The sequence below is a fragment of the Amphichorda felina genome, assembly GCF_050947745.1.
Source record: "Amphichorda felina strain 45539 chromosome Unknown scaffold_4, whole genome shotgun sequence".
Taxonomy (NCBI): domain Eukaryota; kingdom Fungi; phylum Ascomycota; class Sordariomycetes; order Hypocreales; family Bionectriaceae; genus Amphichorda; species Amphichorda felina.
In genome coordinates, this window is record NW_028145046.1 from 2,530,810 (window position 1) to 2,556,704 (window position 25,895).

Here is a 25,895-nt window from a genome sequence, read left to right on the forward strand (position 1 = left end):
CGTTGAGGGTCGGAATACAAGGATAGTATATAACGAACTGCCTCGTTCAGGTACTCGGCCTGGTCGAGGAGCGTCTGGCCATGAAAGGCTGTAATGTCCTCATTGAAGTCAACCGTGAAGAAGTCCAGGTTCCTGATACCTGAGTTGACTGAAACGCCATCGTATTGGAGCTGATGGTGGAAATAATTTGCTGCTTCGGCTGCAATCGGGCGAACTTGCTTATAGCTACCGGCGTTGCCCGGGATGAAGAGAACAGGGATCCCATGAAGCTATCTCGGGTGGTCCCAATCCCAAGTTAGCCTCAGTCCGCCTTTATGGGAGCACTTGGCATTTTCGAAAGGGAGTGGGTTATACCTGACTAGCGTCATCAACTCCTTGCTCGCGGTAAAGATACAGAGAGTATTTCGTGGCAAATCTAGTATGTTCGGTGTCGAAGTCGGAGAACCGCAAGTATGAAGGTCGCATGTAAGACATACGACAACCTTTTGGGTCAAGCTGGCGGGTCATAAGTGAATGGAAGATGATAAACAAAATGGCAATTCCGAGCAACGCCGTGAGCAATGTGAGGATTGACATAGACCAGAGACTCCGGCCACCGCAGCGAGCATTTGGGGACCGGTTTGTCTTGGCCAACCCCATCGTGATATGACCGCATGTCGACGGAAGGGAGCCGGCTGGCGACGATGGCGGTGGTAGAGAAAGGGGGGGGCTAGCGATGGCGGTGGCGTCAACCCCATTTGCGTGGCCATTGCGGGTTTTCCAGTTGAGCCCTTTCGAAGCCCGGCTCCTCGTTGAGGAGGTCCGGAGATTCGAAGTAGGCGGGCGGTCGATCGTGTCGGTACTGCAGGTATCGGAGTCAAGAGAGGATTCAGAACCGCCATCGGACGATCCGGACGAGCGCGTCTTCATGGAGAAGGCTCTGGAGGGCTCCCAAGGGAGGTAAACGACGGTGGATGGCCGACGCGAGCAAGCGGATTCCTCTGCTGTTGCTTGGACACAAAGAGAAAGGCTTATGTACAGATAGATGGTCGGTTATGTGGCACTGCAAAAGACGCGGAAGCAGCGGTTGAGTTGACGTTGTGGCTTTGGCAACGGTCGCGCAGGCGGTTACGACGCATGTCGACCTTCGTCCGGGTTTCGAGAAGGCTATCTGGATCGTCGATGGGCTTTGGATGGATGGAATTTGGGGGGTGGGTAGCAGATGAGGGATAGAAGTGGTGTCTGGGTTTTTTTCGCGCTTTGTTAGTTCTAGTATCAGAGCCGGACCTGGAAGCATGGAACTTAGAAGCATCTCTGGGTCGACACTCGCCCACGCCCCCCTGGACAGCTATAATACTACTAGCAGCTCGGGCCAATGAGTACGTACTGTGTACAGGGACCATCGTATTGGATTTTCCTGTTCATCACACAACGCCATCAATGCTTGCAAATACTATGTAGTAGCAGGTATTGGCCTTTCTTAATTCCTGTCTGATAGTGGTGACCGTTCCAGAACCATGCGGCGCAGCCAAGGACCGATAAGTGACCAAGACATTGCACATAATTGCCTATTAGTACCCGTACCTATTTACCTACCTACTTATATAATCAGGCAAAGCGAAAGAGCTTCACAGTGCTGCATATACGGGTACACATGTAGTATCCATATATCCTACGTATACATGCTTCGTCAACCCAGTGAAATCAGGGAAGAAATGCGTTCGTCTTTACCCGTGCTGATCCAGCCATTCGTTGATTCCAGGGCCGTAGTGGAACCAATGGAGGCGCTCCCAAAGACGTCCAGCCGCGTTTCATCGCTGGGCAAGAGATCCGCAGTCACCACCCTCTCTCATCCCCTTGTCCCCAGAGGAGGCAGGCAAGCTCAGGCATGGGCGTTTCGATCAATGGCTCGGTATCCGTAGTAATACCCAGTTCACCAAGATACACGGTGGACATTAGCTTACCAGCTCCCACACCCGGCCCTACCAACCTAACACGTCCGATAGGTACCCTATGAATACTCCCTCAATGCTTTTAGAGGTTGAAGCCCGTTACTATAGTACCTTGGCCATGCCAGTGCACTATTAATATTATTAATTGGTACGTTTTTAGATGGGTCTCAATGCTTAAATTGACATTTGTGACAGCTTTGGTCCCGCTGATATTCATATATACTAATAGGTACCTACTAGTAGTACGGATACTCATAATTGCATTATAGGGGCGATGCATCACACAACCATCCTGGTCGTTTGTACTTGGCGCGTGCACATCCGTTGAGACGCGTTCATTCATCCACGGCCTATTCCAATGCCAATGTTGCATCGTCCTAGAAACGGTCGGGACAGTCTATGGTCAACGTTGAGCAGCGCCAATCAATGATCAAATTCCCAGTCATTCGGCGTCGGCTGCGTAAACGAAGACCGACTTCGTTGGGGTAATAGTCGTCATGCTGGGTTATGGCGACCATCAAGCAAATTGAGGGCCGCACGGTGTGTAGCCACCGCGCATGCAGTCTCTTAAATCAAACCTCTGCTAATTCTTCCCGGCAAAGGTCCATCAAATACAATCTGGCCAAGTCATTGTCGACTTATGCTCTGTCACCAAGGAGTTGGTGGAGAACAGTATAGATGCGGGTGCCAGCAACATTGGTGTGCCTCACTGCCCCCTCTCGCGGCGCTATAGGACTAACTGACTTGGCTTTTCCCCCATGCAGATGTCCGCTTCAAGAACCAGGGACTCGATCTCATTGAGGTCCAGGACAATGGACGCGGCATATCTAGTGCCAACTATTCCTCTGTTGCCTTGAAGCATCATACCTCCAAGTTGTCATCCTATGCCGATATTGGATCCCTCGAAACTTTTGGCTTTCGAGGGGAAGCACTCGCTTCTCTGTGCGCCTTGTCTATCATGAATATTACCACGTGCTTGCAGGAAGATGCCCCCAAAGGTTCCAGGCTCAGCTTCGAGGCCTCGGGCAAGCTCAGGGGCACCAGCATCGTAGCAGCCCAGAAAGGCACAACAGTTTCTGTAGAGAAACTCTTCCATAATCTCCCTGTCCGCCGCCGAGAGCTAGAGCGGAACATCAAGAGGGAATGGCACAAGGTTATTGCTCTGCTCAACCAGTACGCCTGCATACAGACCAACACCAAATTCACCGTGTCGCAGCAGCCTACAAAAGGGAAGCGAATCGTTCTCTTTGCCACAAAGGGGAATAATACGACGCGGGACAACATCATCAACATATTTGGCGCCAAAACCATGTCCGCCCTTGTTCCCCTGGGTATGACCCTGGAGATGGAACCATCTGGCTTGAGCTCAGCCCTACGACCAACAGTTGACCCGTGTACCATCTCCAAGGAAGTAAGGCTAGTGGGCTACATATCCCGACCAACCCAGGGAGATGGTCGACAGACTCCAGATCGACAAATGTTCTTCATCAACGGAAGACCTTGTGGCCTCCCTCAGTTCGCCAAGACATTCAATGAGGTATACAAATCATACAACTCGACGCAATCCCCTTTCATTTTCGCAGATATTCAGCTAGATACCCACATGTACGACGTCAATGTTAGCCCCGACAAACGCACCATTCTCCTCCATGATCAAAATCAGCTGCTCAACACTATTCGAACATCGCTTGTTGATCTCTTCGATTCTCACGACTACAGCGTGCCGGTGTCTCAGCTTACAAGGCTGAAGCCAAGCTCTTCTAGCCAGAAAGTTTCGTCAACTCTGAATGAAGCTCTTACTCAGGTCGAGAAACCTGAGCCGCTGCCCGGGTCTCCAGTCCAAGAGTCTTCTATCGACAACGTATCGTCGTCAGACTATCCCTCCCCAACCGTTGAACTTTCTCAAACACAGCGTTCAAGGGGCAAGGTGACTCGTTCAGAGACGGGAGGAAGCAACACGGACAACCTCCTGGATCGGTGGATTATGAAGAGGGATACTCAACGGCACCCGGTGGGAGATTCGGCCTCCAAAGACACTTCTATTTCGACACCTGATGATGAGGAGCCCAGCAGTTCAGACATCGCAGGGACGCCCGGTGAAGGCCCAACAACCTGGACAGTAGAAGATTTTACACCGAATGTTTCGAAAGCACCGAACACAACCCCGATTGCGTCTAGTTCACAACTTGCTTCATTGTCCGAACTGAGGGATGATTCTACCACAGTACCACCTGTACAATTTATCAAAGGGACTAGGCAGGGCAGTGATCATCTGGCGCATGGGTCATCATCTAAACGGGCTCCAGGACCTACCAGTATCGTTATTGGGAAACAACAGTCCATATCTGGGTCAAGGGACCCTCATACCGACCCTTCCCGCCATGTAGTCGAAGACGAAGAAGACGAGGAAGAGAAGAATGAGGAGAATGAGGAGAATGAAGATGACATCAGAAGTCTAGAGGAAGAGGAGGACGGCGATGGGGGTGTGGACGATGACGAGCCATCAGACGGTGGACGACCGTCGTTTGGGACAGTCTTATCTCAAAGGTTTGCCGCCGGACAAGACAGGAGAAACTCACGTCAGTTACTGGGCAGTCGTCATGTACAATCCCCATCTGCCACAGACAGCCTTCGAGAACGATCAGAGTTTCTTCATGCGCCAGAAAGAGAAAATAGTTTCCAATCTGGAGAATATCTAGAGTCTATGGGCAGCCAACACCCGAGTCGTGAGTCCAGTGCAGAATCTGACGAACGCAGCGGTCAAGACAAGACACCTAACTTCCCTGGCGAAGGAAAGTTGGCCGCCAAACAAGATGCAGAGGTGTCGACAGTTGCAAAACCTCGGTTACAGTCACTTCAAGGAAGTTCGCGACGGAGAGATGCGACTCTACAGCTCGCTCAGGGCCTGCAAATTGACGCGAATGTGGTGCAGTCGAGGATGGAGTCGTGGCTAGACCATGTTCCGAATCGCGTAGCAGACGCCTTGGGTCACCATGAGGTCGAGGACATCACTGCGTCGGACGCTGAGTCAAAACTGTCGCTCATCATTTCAAAGTCTGACTTTGCAAGGATGCGTGTGGCTGGCCAGTTCAACATGGGGTTCATCATAGCCATTCGTCCTGCGGAGAACGGCAAACAAGATGCTAATGCATCCGAGCATGATGAGCTCTTCATAATAGACCAGCACGCGTCTGATGAGAAGTATAATTTCGAGAGGCTCCAAGATTTCACGGTCGTTCAATCCCAGCGGCTCGTTCACCCAAAACGGCTGGAGCTTACCGCCCTCGAAGAAGAAATTGTGATGCAAAGCACGGCAGCTATTGGAGCAAACGGGTTCAAAATCGAAGTGGACATGGACGGCGAGTGGCCAGTGGGATCCCGGTGCCAGCTGACTGCCTTGCCCTTGAGTCGCGAGACGACTTTCAACATTGCGGACCTAGAAGAATTGATTTCGCTTCTCGGGGACGAATCCTCCGAGTCCAAACATATACCGCGCCCTTCCAAGGTCCGGAAGATGTTCGCAATGAGGGCATGTCGAAGTAGCATCATGATTGGGAAAGCCCTAACCCTGAGCCAGATGTACACATTAGTCAGACACATGGGAGGACTCGACAAGCCCTGGAATTGCCCTCATGGGCGGCCAACGATGAGACACCTTTGCAGAATGCAGATGTGGGATGAAAGGAGCTGGGCAGGTGATCTAGACAGTGGATCATTGGCTTCATGGAAATCCTATGAGCGTGATGACTGCTAACTAGGCACTTAAAGTTTGGATTGATCACTGGCCAAATGAACCATACTCGTTAAGGCCGTATGGTAAAGCACAATAGAATACCCAGACATATTCCCGACCCCGTTGTCAAAATACACAACGCCTTCTTCGTTAGATCCACCCTAAATCACAACCAGCCCAAAGTTCATATAAGCCTTACAACGCCTCATACAACCTGAGTAACTAGGTTCTCGACAAAAATCGCATGTTAGCTACCTCTCAAAAGTTCTTAGTTATGTAAGACCCATACTTCGAAGACATGTTTCCTGCCCGTCCCTCCTCGGCCACTTTGCCACTGACATTTCGTCGTCCATAAGCTTTAGGAAAATGCTTGCTGGTATCATAATCATTTCCCGAAGATATCTTGCGGTCACCCCCAACGATGATAGGCTGCGTAGCACTCTTCAGGTTCCCGTATGGCTTGGAATAGAATCCAGATTTCGATTGGGAACAATTGCTCTTGCGCTGCTGCCGTCCACCGCTCAAGCCTGCAGTTGTCTGGTCGACGATATCCTGGCTCTGGGGGATAAGTCCGTAGTTGTGGTTCGCGGCTTTCGAGTGGATATTTTTTTCGACGGATTGTGCTGGTCCTTGGGAGCGAAATGGCGTCTTGGCTCGATTGGTGAATGTCCGTGAGGTCTGAAGTGGGTTGGAGGCGAGAGGATTCGGGTGGTGGCCCCGAGACAAATCGCGCTCCCCCCGGCCATTATCACCAACAGCATTCCCGTCGTCATATTCAGAATCGGACGAGTCTTCCATATTGTATCGCTGCGACAAGGCAGCATACGACGCAGAATTCCGATTGCTCGTGCGCAACCCCGCAGCCGCATTACGGTTCCGCTGGTTTGTTCTCGAAACAAGGGAGTCTGTTGGTAGCCATGTCTCGGTGAACTTCCCGGCCCGTCCATTATCAATACTGCCACGGGTTACAGGATTGTCCCCGGCTGTGCTTGGGTCATTGACGGGAACCTCAGCATAGGAACCGCGATAGGCAGACAGAGGGCGAGACATGCGCTTAGGCCCCATGGACGTTGTCGAGTTGCGTGGGGAATTTCCGGGCATAATTTGATATTGCCGACTGGGAAGGTCTCCGCGTGAGTCCCTCGAGCCCAAGGAAACCGTCGAACCCTCCCGGGTATGCGCGAACGGAACTGTTGGGGCCCGAGAGTTGTCGCTGTATAATAAATCTACTCGAGGATGATTTCCCGCAGGCGTGGAGAACCCCTTGTCACTTTCGGTGCTGGCAACTGTTGTAACGGATGACTTGTTGCGTTTGTGTTTTGGTCGTGCTGTCAGGTTGTCCTCTAGCGGGTTCATGTCCGGAGGCATTAGGCTAATCCTACGGAACGCCCAAGCTAGCCATAGAGACAGAGAGAGCGAGATAAGATGGAGCCCCCCCACCGCAACCATGCCGTAATACGCCACCTGAATAAAGGGTTCAGTTAGATTTTTATCAGGGAGTTGGTTTGACCAGCCGTCAGATTCTTTCTGGGTGGTGAAAGCGCCGAAAGCATAGAGACTCAGCGTTGCCAAGTCGGCAATGGCAGAGAAGACCTGGTAAGCCGCCGAAGAGGCCGGCGACCGGTCTACGGCGGAGCGGACGAGATGATAGATGGCGTAGATACAATGGCAGATGGCAAGACCCGACTGTAAGCAAGCTTCTATTAGCTTTCGTCTAGTTCACCGCAGCACTTGGTATTCGAATAACACTTACGGCAATTCTCATGACCCAGCTCTTTACAGGGTCCATCTTGGTCAACAGAACCATCATGGCCAAGATGCCAATGGAGCCGTTGAGCTCCAGCACTCGCAGTCCCAGCTGCATTTGGCGCAGCCTTTTGATCCACTTCTTGGTGCGGGGACCCATGGGCTTGTACGGGGTCGAGCGATGCGTGAGAACCGCATGAGCGCTGGAATGCGGATTAGAACACGGCAGCTCGAGGACTGAAGGAGAACGTACTCGGGGTGACGGTCAAATGAGAGCAACGGCCCTTCCTGCTTGGGCCTACGAGGCCTCGGCTCCCAGCTAGCTCTTGTGACGGCTTTGGGATCAAAGGGCGTGGTGGGAAATCGCGGGTCATCGCCCCGTTCCGCGCTGTACATCCATGGCGGCTCTATCGCCATTGCTGCCACCCAGGATGCAGTCCCAGTAATATCCAATACTCAATCGAGTCGTTGACTTGAGAATCGAGGTAGAACGCTGTCTTGAAGGTCTTAGAGTAAGTCGGCGGGACCTATGCACTGGGATGAGGGTGTCGTGGAATGTGGAAAAGGAATGGAATGGATGAAGGGTGAATGTGTCTTGACTACGAGCCTGATACCTCCCGCCTGATGGTTGGGGCTCGAGGCTTGCTCGTGGCGTGGGAGTCTTATTACAGTGTCAACGGAATGCCTGTTGGGCGTTGGACGCACGTTTCCACAGCAACCACAATAACCGCCCGGCGCTTCGCAGACCGACGTGCTCCGATGCAGTAAGTACCTAGGTTAAGGTACGTACCGAGATTTTCGAGCACCATCCAAAGCAGCGCCCATTGTTCCGCCTCATCAATCATGGTCGTCATCGACCCCCTTCACTCACAATGTTGCCAAGGACAGCCCATCGGCCTCATTGGCGATGGCGTCCGAGGAGCGCTGTTTGCTCTATATCCAGCCTCGTGCCACGCCCCCAAGATGCCCCCTTCCGCATGGCCATCGTCGGCTCCGGACCCGCTGGCTTCTACACCGCGTACAGGGTCATGAACAAGGTGCCGCATGCCAAGATTGACATGTACGAGGCCCTCCCTGTGCCCTTTGGCCTTGTCCGTCACGGCGTCGCCCCCGATCACCCAGAAGTCAAGGTAAGGCGTCGCCCCGGCAGTCCCGTAGACAATCGCGCTCACCTGTGCTCTAGAATTGCCAGGAAAAGTTTAACGAGATTGCCTCGTCCCCTAACTTCACCTTCATTGGCAATGTGTCGGTTGGTCATCCTGCCCATTCGGCGGACCACTGCACGGTAGAGCTGCAGTCGCTTCTGAGACACTACGACTCTGTTCTCTTTGCCTACGGGGCTTCAGAGGATAAGAAGCTGGGAATCTCCGGGGAGTCAACTCTCAATGGCATATACTCGGCTCGCGAGTTTGTCGGTTGGTACAACGGCCTCCCAGACTATGCAGGCCTACAGCCCGATCTCTCGCGAGCCGAAGAGGCCGTCATTATCGGCCAAGGCAACGTTGCCCTTGATGTGGCCAGAATGCTGCTGGAGGATATTGATACACTCCGCAAAACAGACATCTCCGAGCACGCACTAGCTCAGTTAGCTACGAGTCGCATCAAACGTGTCCATGTGGTCGGGAGACGGGGTCCGATGCAAGTACGAAGCCTTTCGTTGTCCTTTCCACTTGTCCCTTAGCTGACAGGAACCTGCCAGGCCGCATTCACTATCAAAGAAGTGCGTGAGCTCATGAAACTCCCCGATGTCGCCTTTCATTCCGTAGACCGAGGCCTCATCCCAGAAGAGCTCAAAAGCCTACCCCGGGCGGCGAGAAGACTCATGGAGGTCTTGGTGAAAGGCACACCTGACGCAAATCCAGCGGCATCCGCCAAGTCATGGTCTCTCGATAGTTGCTTGTCCCCCAAACACTTCCTTGGCGATGAGGACTTTCCCACCAATGTGGCCAGCACCGAGTTCGACGTAACCCGACTTTTGGATCCTTTCAATCCTCACTCTCGCGTTGAGGCCACTGGAGAGACCATAATTTTGCCATCAGATATTGTCTTCCGCTCCGTTGGCTACAAGTCCGTCTCACTACCTGGCTTCGGCGACGTCGGAATCCAGTTTGATGAGAGGAGGGGCATAGTCAACAACGACGGTTACGGAAGAGTCACTCGTCTCGTATCGGATCACAGCGCTAAGGATGCATCTCCGCAGCAAGTCCCTGGGATATATTGTGCCGGGTGGTTGAAGCGAGGCCCAACTGGTGTCATCGCCTCCACAATGCAGGACGCGTTTACTACTGGTGAGGCCATCGCCGAGGATTGGCTATCGGGTGCAGCTTTCCTTGGCTCGAGCTCACAGACCACTACAGCTGATGGGTGGCACGGCGTCAAGCAAGAAGTTGGTGCCCGTGCAACGGGGACCGTGTCATGGGCGCAATGGCGCAAGATCGACGACGCGGAAAAGAGCCGAGGACGGCTCCTGGGCAAAGAGAGAGAAAAGTTTACTAACACGGCCGACATGCTAGGTGTGCTAGGATGAGGCAATGCCAGGGGCTGCTAGACGCACTCAAGGGACTAAGTATATATTGATAATATCAGGCTATGAACTTTTGACCTTTTCCGTCAACTCTGGCACCTTCTCGAATAGATCCCCCACCAAGCCGACGTCAGCGACCTGAAAAATGGGTGCGTCAGCGTCCTTGTTGATTGCTGCAATGACCTTGCTGTCTTTCATGCCCGCCAAGTGCTGGATCGCGCCGGAGATACCAACTGCCATGTAGAGCTGAGGAGCAACAACCTTGCCGGTCTGGCCGACCTGAAGACTGTTATCCGCGTAGCCACTGTCCACAGCCGCTCTAGATGCACCGACAGCCGCACCAAGAGCGTCCGCCAACGGCAACATCACATTGTCGAAGTCCTCCTTGGACTTGAGACCACGTCCTCCAGAAACGACCTTGCTAGCAGTCGCGAGATCAGGGCGATCGGATTTGGCCAGATCCTCAGAAACCCATTCAGCAAGGCTTTCCGTCTTGGGGTCTACGCCAGCTTCCACGGTAGCAGATCCCGATGCTGGTTCTTCGGCGGCAAATGCAGTTCCTCGGATAGTAATGATCTTAACGGCATCGGATGACTCGACGGTGGCGATGGCATTGCCGGCGTAGATTGGTCGCACAAAGGTCGACTTGTTTTCAATGGATGTGATGTCGGAGATCTGCTGCGAATCCAGCATAGCCGCGACGCGAGGCATCAAGTTCTTTCCAAAGGCCGTGTGCCCAGCAATGACGTGTGTATATCCCCCCTTCCTAATGTTCTCGACCAGCAGCGGCGCAAAGTTCTCAGGAAGGCCCTTTCAGAGACTTAGTCAAGATTCCGGAACAAATCACCCATCGCCCCTCAGGCTGAAGAAATGCGGCCTACCTTTTCATACGCGGTGTTGTCCACGGAAATGATCTTGTCGACGCCGTCTACCTTGGCAGCCTCCTGAGCCGCGCCCGAAACATCGGTGCCGGCTACGAATCCATGGACAGTTCCGCCCAGCTTCTTTGCAGCTGCGAATGCACTCAGAGAACCACGGTTGAGCTGGCCATCTCGCTGCTCAAGCACGGCCAGCGTGGAGAGTAGCCGGCTCCTGGTGAATGCACGAAAGGCAACGGAGGGACCTGCGCCAATCACACTGGCTCCGGCCCTGGCCACAGCGCGTCTCGCGGCGGGAAGCATTGTCAATACGTCCAGTTACTCGAGAGTTCTGGTTTGTAGAGGGTCGCCGTGGCGGTTCCGAGAGATGATCTAGGGTCAGTCGTGTAACGATCGGAAATGCCCGTCAACGGCCGTCAAGAATTCGGCTGGCGCGCTCAAAGCGGCTGGACACGGCCCGAGGTCCCCAGGAACCCCAAGTAGGCGACTCGGGGAGACCCACCTATGCCGCCATCGGCGATTCTCCCCGGTCCATTCTCCGACAGTAATCACGTGATTTAAAGTCACGTGTACTTTCATGTGATTGTTTTCACGTGACCCTCCCTTCCTTCGCAGCTCAACCATGAAATCGCGCTGACAATCCCTGTGGAGCGGACGGGAACGAGACGTGCAATCAGGCTCCCAGATGCTGTCGCGCCAAAATTTCTCCAAACGCGACCCATCGATCGCATCACTGCCTCTATCGGCATCGCGACCTCAGGTGCTGGCGACATCAACCCCCATCGACCCCTGAACGCAATTCAATCAATTCATCGACCTAGCTCGCACAAAGAAATCCATACGCGCCCCGATCTGGGTTTGCATCACCACGACGCGCCACCGATATCTCCCTCGTCGTTCGATTTACTAGTTTACCAGTCGCGGCGGTGGTCGCCTTGCAATTTACCGAGTGCAATGGAGGACTCCGCGACCTACGGCTCCCCAGGGAATGGAGCGTCGCCTGGCGACAACCCCATACTCGCGCAGCCCCCTCTGCAGCCAGACTCAGCGAACGCAGGCGACAGTGAAGGTACTCATCCAGTTACCCCTAGGATAGCCTCCCCTCCTATCATAAACCAGCTAACCTATGCGCCACTTGTAGATGTGCAAATGTCGGAAAGCATCGCGAATGACGCCAACATCAAACAAGACAGCACCACCCCTGCGCCGGGGGCTGTGTCCGACAACCCATTAGACGCTCCTGACGCGCCTCAGCCCGAGACCACGACACGTGGGGACGAGGACATGGGCGACGCACCCGGCGAGTCGAAAGACGAAGCCACGGCTGTCGACGATGCAAACGCAACAGATGGCCAGGGCGCCAAGTCAAAGGAGACTGTCGAGTCTGCCGCCAGAGAACATCTTATCTCTCAAACCCATGCCATTGTTCTACCCAGCTACAGCACATGGTTCGATATGAATGCCATCCATGACATTGAACGCAAGGCTATGGCCGAGTTCTTCAACAACCGGAACAGGAGCAAGACCCCCGCTGTTTACAAGGATTATCGAGACTTTATGATCAACACTTATCGTCTGAACCCGGTTGAATATCTTACCGTAACGGCCTGTCGCAGAAATCTGGCGGGTGATGTATGTGCCATCATGAGGGTACATGCTTTCCTCGAGCAGTGGGGTTTGATCAACTACCAGGTACAGTCCGCCGCATGCAACACGGGACTTTCATTTCTAACGTAGCCGGCAACAGGTTGATGCAGAACAACGGCCGTCCCACGTCGGGCCCCCGTTTACCGGGCACTTCAAGATCATCTGCGATACACCTCGTGGCCTGCAGCCTTGGCAGCCATCTGCCGACCCTGTTGTCCTGGAGGGCAAGAAGAGCCAAGACACCGACAACAAGGCCAACGCTACAGCATCAAGCAAGGGAGACCTTAACCTCGAGATCGGGCGGAATATCTACGAAGCCAATGCCAAAGGGACCCCCATCAGCAAATCCGAGAACAAGACAAATGGCGAGACACCAACGACAAATGGGATGCCAGGGACTGAGGATGCGACCAAAACTCCCCTTACCAAAGTGCACTGCTATATGTGCAGCGCTGACTGCACCCGAGTCTACTACCACAGTACTCAGACGGACCCCGCCTCGAAGACGAAATATGATCTTTGTCCCAACTGTTTTAATGAGGCAAGACTACCCGCAAATCACACTTCTTCAATGTACACCAAGATGGAAAATCCACGCTATTCATCTGTCCTTGATAGGGACGCCCCATGGAGCGATGCTGAGATCCTGCGCCTCCTTGAAGGCCTAGAGCGGTTTGATGATGACTGGAGCGAAATCGCAGAGCACGTGGGCACCCGGACGAGGGAAGAGTGTGTGCTACAGTTTCTACAGCTAGACATTGAGGAAAAATACCTCGACTCCGAGGCCCCGATTCATGCGCCCACCGGGTTGTCAATGCTCGGCAGCCAGCAAGGGCAGCTCCCTTTTAGCCAGGTTGATAACCCTGTCATGTCCGTCGTCGGCTTCCTAGCTAGCCTGGCAGACCCTGCTGCCACAGCGGCCGCAGCCAACAAATCTGCTGACGAGCTTAAGCGGAGTTTGCGAAGGCAATTGGAAGGCGGGAAGTTGGAGAAAGGTGAGCAGGCAAATGGCAAAGACAAAGAGCAGGGTGAATCTATGGACGTCGACGTTCGCCAAGAAACAACAACTACTACTACAACAACGACGACGATGACCAAGACCACAAGCCTGGCATCCATTCCGTTGGCTTCCATGGGCGGCCGTGCAGCAGGGTTTGCATCACACGAGGAGCGAGAGATGACTAGACTAGTCTCGGCTGCCGCCAACGTCACCCTGCAGAAGTTGGAAATGAAGCTCAAGTACTTCAATGAGATGGAGGCGATCCTACGAGCAGAGCGCCGAGATCTAGAGCGGGGCAGGCAGCAACTGTTCCTTGACAGGCTTGCGTTCAAGCGTCGGGTTCGGACCGTTCAGGAGGGACTCAAGTCTGCGGCAGCTGTCGGCGGCGAACAAGGCGCGCGAATGGCCAACGAGGCCATGAGCGATGGGGAGCGTCTGAGCTTCCAGCCACACATTGAAGGAAACGGCGTGCAACCGCCGAGCAGCGATGGTCAGATTAAGACCTACGAGGCATAGGAGCTCAGCTTTTCTGATGCAATGGACACGTTCAAGGACACGCTGTAACAGACAGCATGGCCAACGGGGCAGCCGGGATCGGGAGAAAGGCTACGGGTAGGGTCAATGGGTGTGCTTAACCACGCTCTCTGGCGTGGTGATTAGGTATTGTTGGCGGGACAAGAGGAGAAAGGGAATGGGCTCCTAGGAATTTTTTCGTCTCTTTCACAGTGGGCCGTGCGCGATGTCTATTTGTACTACCATAGGAGTTCTTGGTGAATACGGAATACCTGTTGTGTTACCTGTTGTCACGAGTTGTCACGAGTCGTTCGAAGTAGGTACTCGGCAAACTCGCAGCTTGATGAGAACAAGTCGTCGTCCGTGCCAGTACGACGGATAGTACATACATAATACTCTATAGGCGTGCGGAGAAACCTGCCCTTTGTTGGAGCAGCGAGCGCATGGCAATGTCAGCGTCCGGCGCAACGGACTGAGACGCTGCGGTGCATTCGCAATGGTAATGCGTACGGAGTAGAGATATGTAAATTAACATGTACTCGTATGCATGGTACGCACCACAAAAGTCTCGCTTCCACAGCGCCAGACAAGGTACATGTACTCGTATGAGTACGGAGCGGTATCCGCAGCGCCCCCAGGGACGCCTCCATTTACCTCGGCCCAAAGGAGCCCCACCAGCTAAACGGGGTTCGTAGTCTGGAGAAACGCGGCTGACGGGGCTCCTTGGGGGTCTTGGGGGACCACCAGCACCCACCCACAACAATGAGTGACGTCTATTTGGCCGGCCGGCCGCAACCGAGCCGAGCATGTGAGGTTGTGAGGTTCCTAGGGACTGGATGTTGCGCCGGTGCGGTTCCACCACCCACAGCGTGAATTCCGAGTCCCCGACGGCTCCTGGTACGAGTACAAAACACCTGACTAGCCTCGGCCTTGATTGCCATCATCTCTTTTTAGAACGACGATAATAAATCCTCTCCTCAGCCCCTTGGGTCGTCGGCCATGTTTGCTCCTGCTCGCGCCCGCTCCCACCGCGCATTCACGAGCACCTTGCACAGAGTCAGGACGCCCACGGTAAGTCCATCGCCGCCCAGTATCCACTAGCCACGGCTATCCCATTTCTTACTAACGCCTGTTTACCGGACAGCACCTCGCCATGGCTCCCGTCAAGCGTCACAGCAGCTCCGGCCCCGGCAGCTACGCCGAAGACAAGTCCAAGGGCCCCATGCTGAGGTTCCAGGACTCGCTACCCAAGCTGCCTGTCCCAGCTCTCGAGGAGACGGCTAAACGCTACCTGAAGTCCCTGCACCCCCTGCTGTCGCAATCCGAGTTCGAGGCAAGCACAAAGGCTGTGGAGGATTTCATCAAGCCCGGCGGCCCGGGCCCCCGCCTGCAGGAGAAGCTCGTTGCTCTCCGTGAGGATCCCAAGACCAAGAATTGGATCTACGAGTGGTGGAACGACGCCGCTTATCTTACCTACCGTGACCCTGTTGTTCCCTACGTCAGCTACTTCTACTCCCACCGCGATGACCGCAAGCGCCGCGACCCTGCCAAGCGCGCGGCCGCCATCTCCACTTCAGTTCTCGAGTTTAAGAAGCAAGTCGATGCCGGCACCCTCGAGCCCGAGTATATGAAGAAGCTCCCCATCTGTATGGACAGCTACCAGTGGATGTTCAACGCCAGTCGAGTGGCTGCTCACCCTAAGGACTACCCCATCAAGTACTCGCCCCAAGACAACAAGCACATCATTGCCATCCGCAAGAACCAGTTCTTCAAGATCCCCTATGAGGTTGCTGGGAAGCAGCTGAACACCTCAGAGCTTGAGAAGCAATTCCAGCGTATATATGAGTTGGCCGAGCGCGTTCCCGCAGTTGGCGCTCTGACCTCAGAGAACCGCGATGTGTGGGCCGATGCTCGCAAGATCCTCATCGACGCCAGTCCCAAGAACAAAACGGCCATCGAGGCCATTGAGTCCGCCTCATTTGTCGTCTGCCTTGATGACGCTTCTCCCGTCACTCTCGAGGAGCGCGCTCACCAGTACTGGCACGGAGACGGGGCCAACCGCTGGTACGACAAGCCTCTGCAGTTCATAGTCAACGACAACGGTACTTCTGGCTTCATGGGTGAGCACTCCATGATGGATGGCACCCCCACCCACCGCCTGAACGATTATGTCAACGATCTTATTTTCGGCAACAAGCTCGACTTTTCTGACCCTTCCATCCGCTCTGAACTCCCCGACCCGCAGGTCGTGCGGTTCGATATCACCCCCGAGATCCAAACCGAAATCGACCGCGCCACCAAGGACTTCAACGACGTCATCGCCCAACACCAACTCGCTGTTCAGGCCTACCAGGGCTACGGCAAGGGCCTCATCAAGAAGTTTAAGTGCTCTCCTGATGCTTATGTCCAGATGATCATTCAGCTGGCCTACTTCAAGATGTACGGCAAGAACCGTCCGACCTACGAGTCTGCGGCGACTCGGAGATTCCAGCTTGGCCGCACTGAGACGTGCCGTACTGTTTCGGATGAGTCCACAGCCTGGTGCAAGTCCATGGCCGACGCCTCAGCTGAAGACAAGACCAGGGTGGACCTCTTCCGTAAGGCTGTCAACGCTCACATTGAGTACATCAGCGCAGCCTCAGACGGCAAGGGTGTCGACAGGCACCTTTTCGGCCTGAAGAAACTCATTGAGCCAGGTCAAGAGGTTCCTGCCATCTACCAGGACCCGGCCTATGGCTACTCGAGTTCATGGTATCTGTCTACATCCCAACTTAGCTCCGAGTTCTTCAACGGCTACGGCTGGAGCCAAGTCATTGACGGTGGCTTCGGTATCGCATACATGATCAATGAGAACAGGTATGAAATACACACTCCAGTGACCTTGTGGCCCCTTTTTCTGGAGCCCGAGGTGAGATTTACTTGCCCAATACTAACATCTCACCACAGCATCAACTTCAACGTCGTGTCCAAGGGATTGGGGAGCGACCGGATGAGCTACTACCTGAACGAAGCCGCTGGCGAGATGAGGGATCTTCTTATGCCCACTATCGAAGCTCTCAAGTCCAAGCTGTAGACGGTAGGTGTTTGTCGTTATGATCTAGAGAGAGAAGAGGGGGGGGCCGGTAGTTTGTACATCTAGATGCAGGTCATTGGGGCCCGATGTTAGACTTCTTAGCAGTCGAGCGAGGGGGTATTTCTCAACCCATATAGGTACTACATGGTAGTGTGAAACGACACCTGTCGGGGTTTGTAGGTTCATTCGCAAGCAGCTCCGCTGACATGGAAGGATGTGATTTTACTAGCAAGTTTTCATATTAAATAGCTAGACATTGGAGAGTTCCCATCCAGGGAACTCGACGCAATCAGCATTGCTATGTCCTCTTGTCCAACTATAACTTAGTCTAGATCAGCCCGTTGCCACAACTAGGCTGGTCGTATATATCCTATCTAGATGTACTAAGCATGGAGAACATATTCTTACATGGTAGAGTACATGACTACATCATCTCAACTGAACCTCCCGCTCTTTTCTATCCCAGCTCCGATTCGATTTCTGCGCTCGGATGAGGCTAATGTCCACCCGCAACAGACGACGAAGTACTCAACCGGCGTGGGCGACAATCTCATTTACCAAGTCGCCCTTGGCCTCATCATAATACGAGCAAATCTGCGATGGCAGTGGGACCTCTTTGTAATCGTCATCTGGCCCTGAGATGACATTGAGGTTGATACCAGCCGACTTGCTTGTAAAAATCTGAGTGGTGATGCTCTCCTTGCTCAGATAAATCTGCCCGCCATCCACCTGGTCCAGCATTACGGTAGGAATTGTGCCCATGACCTGTAGCGCAAAGTTCGGTGCCTTGACAACGTCGACAGTGGAAACCAGCGTATCGACAACAAGCGACAGGCGGCTGGAGTTCTCAACCGTCACCTGATTCGCCTTACCCTTCACAACGATGGTTGTGTTATTGCACCTACTGATGAGAACCGAGTGTGCCAGCGATGCCTCAATCTCTACCGGCTGAGGTTCCTTTTCGTAATTCTCCTATTGTTGAATGTCAGCCGGAAGATTCAACCTTTTTTTTTTAAGAAAGAAAAAAAAAGAAGAAGAAAGGAAAGGAAACCCCTCAGTGACGTACCACCGTCCATTTGTTGCCCTCCAGTTCCTTTTTGGCTGGTTTCTTCACTCGCATGCTCTCTGGCTTGGGCTTTTTCCCCGGCGCCGGGCTCTTAGCTCGTGCGGTAGCGCTACCATCTGCTACTGTAGAACTTGCACGAAGTGAGGGGTTCTTGTGTGTCATTTGCGATTTGTCGACTTTACGAAGTCCCTTAGTCACAGCCTCGCCTTTGTTCAGCTCAGAGAACACGGCCCCAAACCCAGAAGATGAAGATGGCGCGGCTGGTGCTGGCTCAGTCTTGATATCTAGAACAGGAGGGGGTCCAGGCGGCGGCGGCGGCGGAGGCGGCGGCGGGCCTCCGGCTGAGGGAACAGCAGCGGCAGGGTTGCTTTGTGAGGAGCCAATCGACTTAGCCACGTCCAGGGCTAAATCGCCCTTGGGGTTCCAACGAAGTCCACTGGGAAACTGTTGCTTCAAGAGCTCAGACAGGTCCCGGAAGATCGCGTAGAAAGACTGGATCCACTCGACGTGTTTCGGGTCTCTAAAAAACACAAACAGATTAGCAAATCACATCGCAATAGAAGCCAATACACGGCAAAAAAAAAAACCTCGTACTTTTCCCTGTACTCCTTCAGAACCTTGTTGCCAAAAAATTGAGCAGATCCGAGGGATTCATCGACATGCTTGGAAGGTCGGTTCTCAAAAGAGACCCATCCTAGAACCATGATACCATCGGCGACAGCGCTAAGGTGATTCGAGAGCGCGTCACCACGGTTAGCATCCTTAATCTCCATGACAGACATAACAGCATCGTTGATGGGCTGGAAGAGAGATTGGAGGTCGGTCATGTCGGGTTTCTTAGCTTTGCTAGCAACAAGCAATAGCTTACGCTGCTCCTGAAACCCTTTCCAGACATCTGCAGCCTGCAATACGATGACAAATGGTTAGAAGGTAGCTCATGCGGATCACATTCACCGTATCACGAACCTGTTTGGCCACAAGTCCGCCAATCTCATCGCTGAGCTTGATATACTTGTCCACGGTCGAGTTGAGGAAAATGTCAAAGTCCTGGACGGATTCAGGAAGAGATTCGGCGGAAGGCTTCGCTATAGAGGCAGAGATAGAGCCCAGAGCCGGTGGCGGAGGGGATGTCGAGGTAGCTGAGGCGTCGGCTGGGGACGAGGCTGACTTGTTCATAGAAGGGGTGGTATCCTTAGGGAGCTCAGTGGACGTCGCAATGTCCTCGAGCCGCGATGTTGCGGCCTCAAGACTGCGATACAGGGCAAGGTGTAAGCAGAAGCCAGACAATATAAAGGCAGAAGTCAATGCAGAGGACATACCGCTTTATGAGCGTCGTGAGGTTGTGCATGTTGTTCGGGGCCGCCATGGTGGGCTGATCAGGGAAGCCAACGGCACAGCAAGAGGATCGGTAGACTTCTAATGAGGAGGGATGGAGCAAGACCAATCTGCCGGAGATCTATTACGCTTCAAAGGCGCAAAGGGACTCTGGTGGTAACAAAAGGACTGGCCGGACCGTCGAATGGTAGGAATGCGAGACAAAGGCTTGCTGTGGAATAGGTGACGTCGGGCTCGGTGGCCGGTAAAACTCCAGGCACTGGCGCTCAGACAGGTAAACTATTGGGCGGTCCTAAAGGCCAGACGAGGCAACAAAAAGAGGCTACTACTAGGTACGTAGTTGGTCAACGACAAGTCGAAGTTGGACAAGATGTCTTCAAGCCAGGAGTTAGAGATGACAGCTCAAGAGCCAAGGTACCTTACTCCGTCCAATTGGAATGCCAGACTCAGGCCCCTGGACGCCCCAGTTCCACACCTCCATCCAGCTCAGCCACACCTGGAGCCAGAGTATAGAGTGCTACCAAAGGTCCAGGTACATCCATGCTCTCGTCTCAGTACCTAAGTACTCCGTACGTACGGATAGTACTCTGTAGTACCTTATCTTGGGTGAGGTGTCAAGGCACTTGGGGTATTAATTTGCTTACTGCATTCCATAACAGAGATGGGTGAAGTGGATTTCCTCCCGTGAGTCCTGGCGGTCCAAACGTCCCGCTCCAGCTAACTACGTCGTAGACCTTCAGACTCTCAATTGGAAAGCAGGTGCCAGCCCTATTGGTGCAGCAGCCCAACCTTACCTACTCGTGGTAATGAGTGCATTCCCGTGTGCCCAACGTGACTCAACCTCACATCTTTTGTGTCGGGCAGCGGGATGTAGCCCAGGTCAAGCACCTCTTGAGCCTACATGTGTGCTTACGTGTGTGTTTGTTTGCTCTATTCCTCCCAGCTCCCCTTTTTCACATCGTCAGGCCAGTCAGGCCATTTTTTCACTCGCTACTACCGGCGCCTTATTATCGTGGGCCTAAGCCATCCAGCGGACACCTGTCTCGTTATCCCCCAAGTCTCTCTCTCTCCGGACCATATAATGTCTCGCTGTTACCAGCATATATTTTTTTTATAAATTTTAAATAGCCGTTGTGGTGTCTACTTATTGAACCATCGAGACCACAACCGCAAAGCCCACAACTTTACAACCTAGGAGTCGTCACTAACGATAACGGCGATAACGTCTGCTCCCATTCGTTTGAACACCAGGAGTTTGCAAACTGGCGTGCACCGAGAGACCCAATCCGGGAGGCAGTCTCTACATATACGAGCGCGTTATCAGCCGATGCGACCAGCACTTTACCTCTCGTCAGTGTCAACAGTCACGCTTCCAGCATGGACGGCGATCAGCGCCAGGATCCCACGTCACCAAGCGAGGGAAAGGAGATAGCCCAACCCCATGAGCAGGATGGCACTCAGGCTCCAGGGCGAGAGGCCGGTGAGACCAAAAATGAAGACCAGAGTGTATCTCAAACTGCAAAAACAGCGCATTTTGAGAACCCGAGCGCAGAACTGGACTACTATCTCCAGAATCAAGACCAGGCTACCACCCGCATTGATTTCGTCACACTCGGCATGTTTATTATCGGTGAGCCGCCAAATTCCCCCCTTCTCCCACTGGTACAAAGGTCTCTTTGGCAACAACGCAGGTTTCCCCGCCGTGAACGTCAAGTTGGCAACCAGGCTAACTGTTGTTGTGTGCGTGTCTTATAAAAGACGACATTGACTTTATGCCCCCAATACCACCCGCAAAAGATATCCTCGGAGGAGCAGGATCATACTCCGCCCTGGGAGCCCGGCTGTTCTCGCCGCCTCCAGCGTCATCTACGGTTGGTTGGATTGTCGATAGGGGGTCTGACTTCCCTTCCTCACTCTCCACCCTTATTCACAGCTGGGGAACATCTGTAGTTTTCCGCGATGACCCTCATCGACTCACAACAAGGGGCTGGAACGGCTACGAGGGTGCCGCGGAGAAAAGAGCTTTCAAATATATAACCCCGAAGAAGCGTCTTACCGCCGACGACCTCTCGCCCGAATTGCTCCGAGCCCGGTCTATTCACCTCATATGTTCGCCACTCCGTTGTCAAGAACTCGTGGCAGACATCACCGCTCGCCGCAAGGAAGCTGCACCCGAGACATATTCCAGGCCTATATTCATATGGGAACCAGTCCCTGACTTGTGCACACCGGACGAGCTCCTCAACTGCACAAACACTCTACCTGTGATCGACGTGTGTAGCCCGAACCATTCCGAACTAGCAGGTTTCATGGGCGACGATGGCCTCGATCCCGAAACAGGAGAAATATCAACTGTCGCTGTCGAACGTGCTTGTGAGCAGCTTCTAGCGAGCATGCCGCTGCAATCCTTCTCTCTTGTCGTCCGCGTTGGTGAAAAAGGATGCTATCTCGCCAAAAACGGAGGGAGGAAACGCCAGCGTGATCAAGGTTCTAACACAAAGCGCCGAAAAAAACACTACGCTCGAGGTGGTCTGCAGCCCGATACCGACATGGAGGCTCTCTTTGCCGGACTCCTCCAGGATGAGGACGGTCTCATCGCCCGAGAGGAAATCGAGGTAGATCCGGGCATTGAACGGTGGATTCCTGCGTATCATCAAGACGCGTCCAAGGTCATTGATCCAACCGGCGGCGGCAATACCTTTCTTGGTGGGTTTGCCGTTGCTTTATCCAGAGGCCACGGTCTTGAAGAGGCTGCTATGTGGGGTTCTGTTGCCGCCAGCTTCGCCATCGAGCAGGTTGGCATGCCTGTCTTAGAGAGACATGATGAGGGTGGTGAGAAATGGAACGACCAGAGGGTTGATGAACGACTGCGGGAATTCCAGGCCCGAATATGAGGACTAGTCTCTTTAGCTCCAGAGACCCCGGTGCTGTACATCTTGACAGTTTGGGCATGCTCTCTCGTTTGACAGATTAAACCACAAATCGTTTCCCTACTAAATCACCATAGCCAGCCGCAAGCCAATCGACATAATTCGGCAATCCCATGAATAACCAGACACCACCCTGTGACCCTTTGCACACACAATCATTAAACCTTAGATCCGATCCTTGATGCCGTCAGAGCCTCCACCATAATCCTCCAAGATATTCCGCCCGCTTCATTTTCAGATCTTGTATACAAACTCTCCGTCCGCGAACCTGATATCAGTATTGTTAGCATGTCAGAATGCAGAGTTCTCGGGTGCAACTTACATTATGTGATTTGCCTCCTCCAGCTTCTTTAAAGCTTTGATGGCTTCCTGCTTGGCAAACTTTTCTCCATCGCGACTCCCAACCTTTTCATTCACAGCATCAAGAACAGCATCTAAGTGAGCTGAGTCATCCTCAAACAATTCGGTGTTCATGAGCTGGCCCAATGCTGTCCTGAATGTAGCCACCCGTTGCGGGGCGATAGGGCCATCATCGATGGCGAGATCAGCAGCACTACTAGCGAGTTCGTCCTCCTGCGTCCTCTCCTGCGTCCTCTCCTGCGTTTGCGATGGCAGGTGGGAAGCTGGTATTGAGGATGCAAACGATGTTTGTGACTGAGAGTCAGTATTCGCAGACCTTCCACCGCGAGTCGAGCGGCGAGGTATCATTAAGGCTGGGCTCTCATTGTCACCGCTTTCATCATCCCCATCATTGGCCGGGGTCAAATGACCTACTCCATTTGTCCTTTGAGAGGAAACAGGGTCCGCTTGTGAACGAGTACCAGCACGGGTCGAGCGAGACGCTGTACGATTTGCCCGATTTCCGCGATATGTTTGGTCAGTGTGAGATTCATTGTTGTCACCATCGTCTTCGTCAGAGCTTTCTTCGCTTGATGAAGCAAATTCTGGGGCCTCGGTCCTCCTCCGCTTCTTGCGAGACTGGTCTTCAACTACTTCTTTGAAGAGCGCAAATCGCAGAATACCTTCGGCCGCAAGCGCATCCCGCTCTTCCACCCTGTTGGACAGGCGTGACTTTGCGTGCGCTGTAGCCAAACGGATGAGTGTTTCTAACGTACGCACCGTCAAAGGGCTCGTCCGCCTCTGATTTCCCTCCATCTCGTCATTGCGCAGACCAACGTAAATCTCAGCGATTCTCTCCGACGCATCCTGTGTCAAAACAGGTCGAATACGTGTCTTCGCGTACTGGATATACTTCTTCATGAATGGTATAGTCAGAAGCTCTGACTTGCGATTTAAACCACGGCCGGACTTGAAGGTTACCCCGGCGTGAAGCAAGGGATCAAACTTCGCGTATACCTCCGTCGTCTGTTGAGTTTCACTCTGGGCGTTTGCAGAAACACCAAGAGACTGCGATGTTTGCTCCCGGACAGGAGCTCCCTCCTCTGTGCCAGGTTCTCGATAACGATGCATTCGCAAGACGTGTTCTGAAATCTGGCGGTCTCGTGTGTCTTCGACGTCATCCGTAACGACAAAGAGTAAGTCAAAACGAGAAAGAAGGGAATCAGGAAGTGCAATGTTCTTGTGAGGATCCTTGCGGGGGTTGTACTGGCCGGATACAGGATTCGCGGCCGCAACAACGCTACACCTAGCGTTCAGGGAGGTGTGAATGCCCGCCTTGGCGATAGTGACAGTTTGCTGCTCCATAACCTCATGGATAGCTACTCTGTCCACATCAGACATCTTATCAAACTCGTCAATGCAAACTATACCACGGTCTGCCATGACCATAGCACCCGCCTCAAGGCGGCGCTCTCCCGTCTCTTTGTCCGATGTAACGGCAGCAGTCAGGCCAACGCCAGAGGAGCCACGTCCAGTGGTTGCGATGGCCAGTGGTGCTGTGTTGAGGACGAAACGGAGTAGCTGGGACTTGGCTGTTGATGGGTCGCCAACCATGAGAATGTTAATGTCGCCTCGCAAATGAGTACCATTTTCTAGGTTCTTCTCCATGCCACCCAAAAGCATTAGTAGAATAGCCTTCTTAATGTAATCATGTCCGTAGATACTAGGCGCCAGAGACTGTGATAGCAGATCAAGAAGGTTCTTCTTCTTCGCAATTTTGTTGATGTTGCGTATGTCCCCGTCTGTGATCGTGGCGGTTGCGATTCCGCCGCCAGATTTGGACGAAAGAAGGACCACATTGTTGGCCAGAATAACCGTCTTGAACAAAGCACTGTTGTGGTTCGTGTTTCTGTTGCCGAGAGTGCGATATATTCCAACAAGCTGCACCCTGTCACCGGGCTTGACCCGGTCGACAAGATCGTCGTCAAGAATGACATCCACGCCACGGGGTAGCTGGCCAGCCGGTGCACGCTCCGGCATCTCCTGAATAGAGATGCTCTGATGATCACGGTAGGTGCAAAATCCGTACTCCGTTGTTAAAGGGTTCCCGTTGTCATCTTCTCGTGGGTAGACGCTGGATGTCGTGACTCCGTTGGTCATAGTCTGGTCTTGGTACTCGCGAAAGTGAAATTTGTCTTTCGCCTCGTTGTAGTGGACACTTCTAACTACCTTTGGGCGGATCAGGGAGCAACGGGTAACAATCCCCTCGATGGAGACCATATAGTTGAGATGCTGAGATGACAGGGTGCGTGGATTACAGGCATTAAGACCAAAGCTTCCCGCCCATGCGCAGTAGTAGATAGTATCCCGTGCTGTTTGGTCGGGGCGGGCTTGTGGAATAGTCTCCACGATCTTTTTCAATGCATGGTTGAATGCCACAGTGTAGTCAAAAGGCTCCTGGAGAATTCCTTGGGCGAGATCGGAATTGTGGTTCCGTACATGGTCGAGGTTGACAGTCAGGCGACGCTGGTTTTTCTGGAGCATCAAAATGATCGCTGATCTGTAATTTTGGGCGTGAGAGTCCTCTGGTTTGACAAAGCATTAGCATAGGTCAAGGAGAGGAGGCAGGCGCTACCTACTCGGATCGAGAAACTCTTCAGCTTGGCGAATGCGATCACGCACGCCTTCATCTTGGAGCATGAATGAGTCCATGGCTTCCTCCAGGTCGCTGCGTTGCTGTTTCACTGGCGGCGGGAGAGGCGGACTGAGGCTGAGGAGGGTTCAGATGTATTCAAGGAATTGAGAGGGAGGGCCAGAGAGAGGGATAGTGGGGCCCATCAACGCGTTCACGCGTCAGGTTCGTGTAAAGTGGTTTCCAACAGTAGTGCATTACATAAGCTAATCAAAAGGTGAGCTTACTTGTACTACTGTAAGTACTACTACGATGTGCTAAAGACGTATGAATACTTACGCGGGGGACCCCGTTTTTGGAGACGATTGAAAAGGATAGACATGGTCTCTAAAGGGTATTAAGATCTTTCCTGGCCTCCTATAAAAGTTAAGCTATTTCAGAGAGAATCTATATTCTATCGAGAACCTATCTAATACCTTCCGTTACCTCTAGAAACGGGAGTCGCCCGCGTAAGTAATTACCTAAGTAGTACAAGGTACTAAGAGGAA

At 53.2% G+C, this 25,895-nt stretch overlaps 9 protein-coding genes across 9 annotated transcripts; 5 read left to right on the forward strand and 4 right to left on the reverse strand.

Moving 5' to 3' along the window:
- Nucleotides 1–2,438: 2,438 nt before the first annotated feature.
- PMS1 (ATP-binding mismatch repair protein) lies at nt 2,439–5,581 on the forward strand (the record flags this gene model as incomplete). Its single annotated transcript, XM_083194016.1, has 5 exons — nt 2,439–2,471; nt 2,534–2,630; nt 2,696–4,478; nt 4,689–5,436; nt 5,522–5,581. 5 exons carry the CDS (start codon nt 2,439–2,441, stop codon nt 5,579–5,581), a joined length of 2,721 nt encoding a protein of 906 aa, XP_083050964.1.
- A 341-nt stretch (nt 5,582–5,922) lies between these two features.
- Nucleotides 5,923–7,570, reverse strand: ACO1O0_004578 (uncharacterized protein; the record flags this gene model as incomplete). Its single annotated transcript, XM_083194017.1, has 2 exons — nt 5,923–7,350; nt 7,418–7,570. 2 exons carry the CDS (start codon nt 7,568–7,570, stop codon nt 5,923–5,925), a joined length of 1,581 nt encoding a protein of 526 aa, XP_083050965.1.
- Nucleotides 7,571–8,387: 817 nt separating this feature from the next.
- ARH1 (NADPH-adrenodoxin reductase) lies at nt 8,388–9,937 on the forward strand (the record flags this gene model as incomplete). The annotated part of the gene is made up of 3 exons (XM_083194018.1): nt 8,388–8,540; nt 8,594–9,052; nt 9,110–9,937. 3 exons carry the CDS (start codon nt 8,388–8,390, stop codon nt 9,935–9,937), a joined length of 1,440 nt encoding a protein of 479 aa, XP_083050966.1.
- A 60-nt stretch (nt 9,938–9,997) lies between these two features.
- Nucleotides 9,998–11,115, reverse strand: ETF1 (electron transfer flavoprotein subunit alpha/FixB family protein; the record flags this gene model as incomplete). The annotated part of the gene is made up of 2 exons (XM_083194019.1): nt 9,998–10,744; nt 10,816–11,115. The coding sequence occupies 2 exons, from the start codon at nt 11,113–11,115 to the stop codon at nt 9,998–10,000; spliced, it is 1,047 nt and encodes a 348-aa protein (XP_083050967.1).
- Nucleotides 11,116–11,766: 651 nt separating this feature from the next.
- ssr2 (SWIRM domain-containing protein) lies at nt 11,767–13,975 on the forward strand (the record flags this gene model as incomplete). Its single annotated transcript, XM_083194020.1, has 3 exons — nt 11,767–11,881; nt 11,954–12,444; nt 12,560–13,975. The coding sequence occupies 3 exons, from the start codon at nt 11,767–11,769 to the stop codon at nt 13,973–13,975; spliced, it is 2,022 nt and encodes a 673-aa protein (XP_083050968.1).
- Nucleotides 13,976–14,971: 996 nt separating this feature from the next.
- Nucleotides 14,972–17,045, forward strand: CAT2 (carnitine O-acetyltransferase CAT2; the record flags this gene model as incomplete). Its single annotated transcript, XM_083194021.1, has 3 exons — nt 14,972–15,043; nt 15,117–16,828; nt 16,919–17,045. The coding sequence occupies 3 exons, from the start codon at nt 14,972–14,974 to the stop codon at nt 17,043–17,045; spliced, it is 1,911 nt and encodes a 636-aa protein (XP_083050969.1).
- Nucleotides 17,046–17,573: 528 nt separating this feature from the next.
- Nucleotides 17,574–19,477, reverse strand: SRV2 (adenylate cyclase-binding protein; the record flags this gene model as incomplete). The annotated part of the gene is made up of 5 exons (XM_083194022.1): nt 17,574–18,017; nt 18,112–18,631; nt 18,706–19,013; nt 19,078–19,360; nt 19,431–19,477. 5 exons carry the CDS (start codon nt 19,475–19,477, stop codon nt 17,574–17,576), a joined length of 1,602 nt encoding a protein of 533 aa, XP_083050970.1.
- Nucleotides 19,478–20,823: 1,346 nt separating this feature from the next.
- ACO1O0_004584 (Ribokinase-like protein) lies at nt 20,824–22,340 on the forward strand (the record flags this gene model as incomplete). The annotated part of the gene is made up of 2 exons (XM_083194023.1): nt 20,824–21,076; nt 21,397–22,340. 2 exons carry the CDS (start codon nt 20,824–20,826, stop codon nt 22,338–22,340), a joined length of 1,197 nt encoding a protein of 398 aa, XP_083050971.1.
- A 270-nt stretch (nt 22,341–22,610) lies between these two features.
- On the reverse strand, nt 22,611–25,405 carry MCM3 (MCM DNA helicase complex subunit MCM3; the record flags this gene model as incomplete). Its single annotated transcript, XM_083194024.1, has 3 exons — nt 22,611–22,644; nt 22,699–25,298; nt 25,355–25,405. The coding sequence occupies 3 exons, from the start codon at nt 25,403–25,405 to the stop codon at nt 22,611–22,613; spliced, it is 2,685 nt and encodes an 894-aa protein (XP_083050972.1).
- Nucleotides 25,406–25,895: the final 490 nt, after the last annotated feature.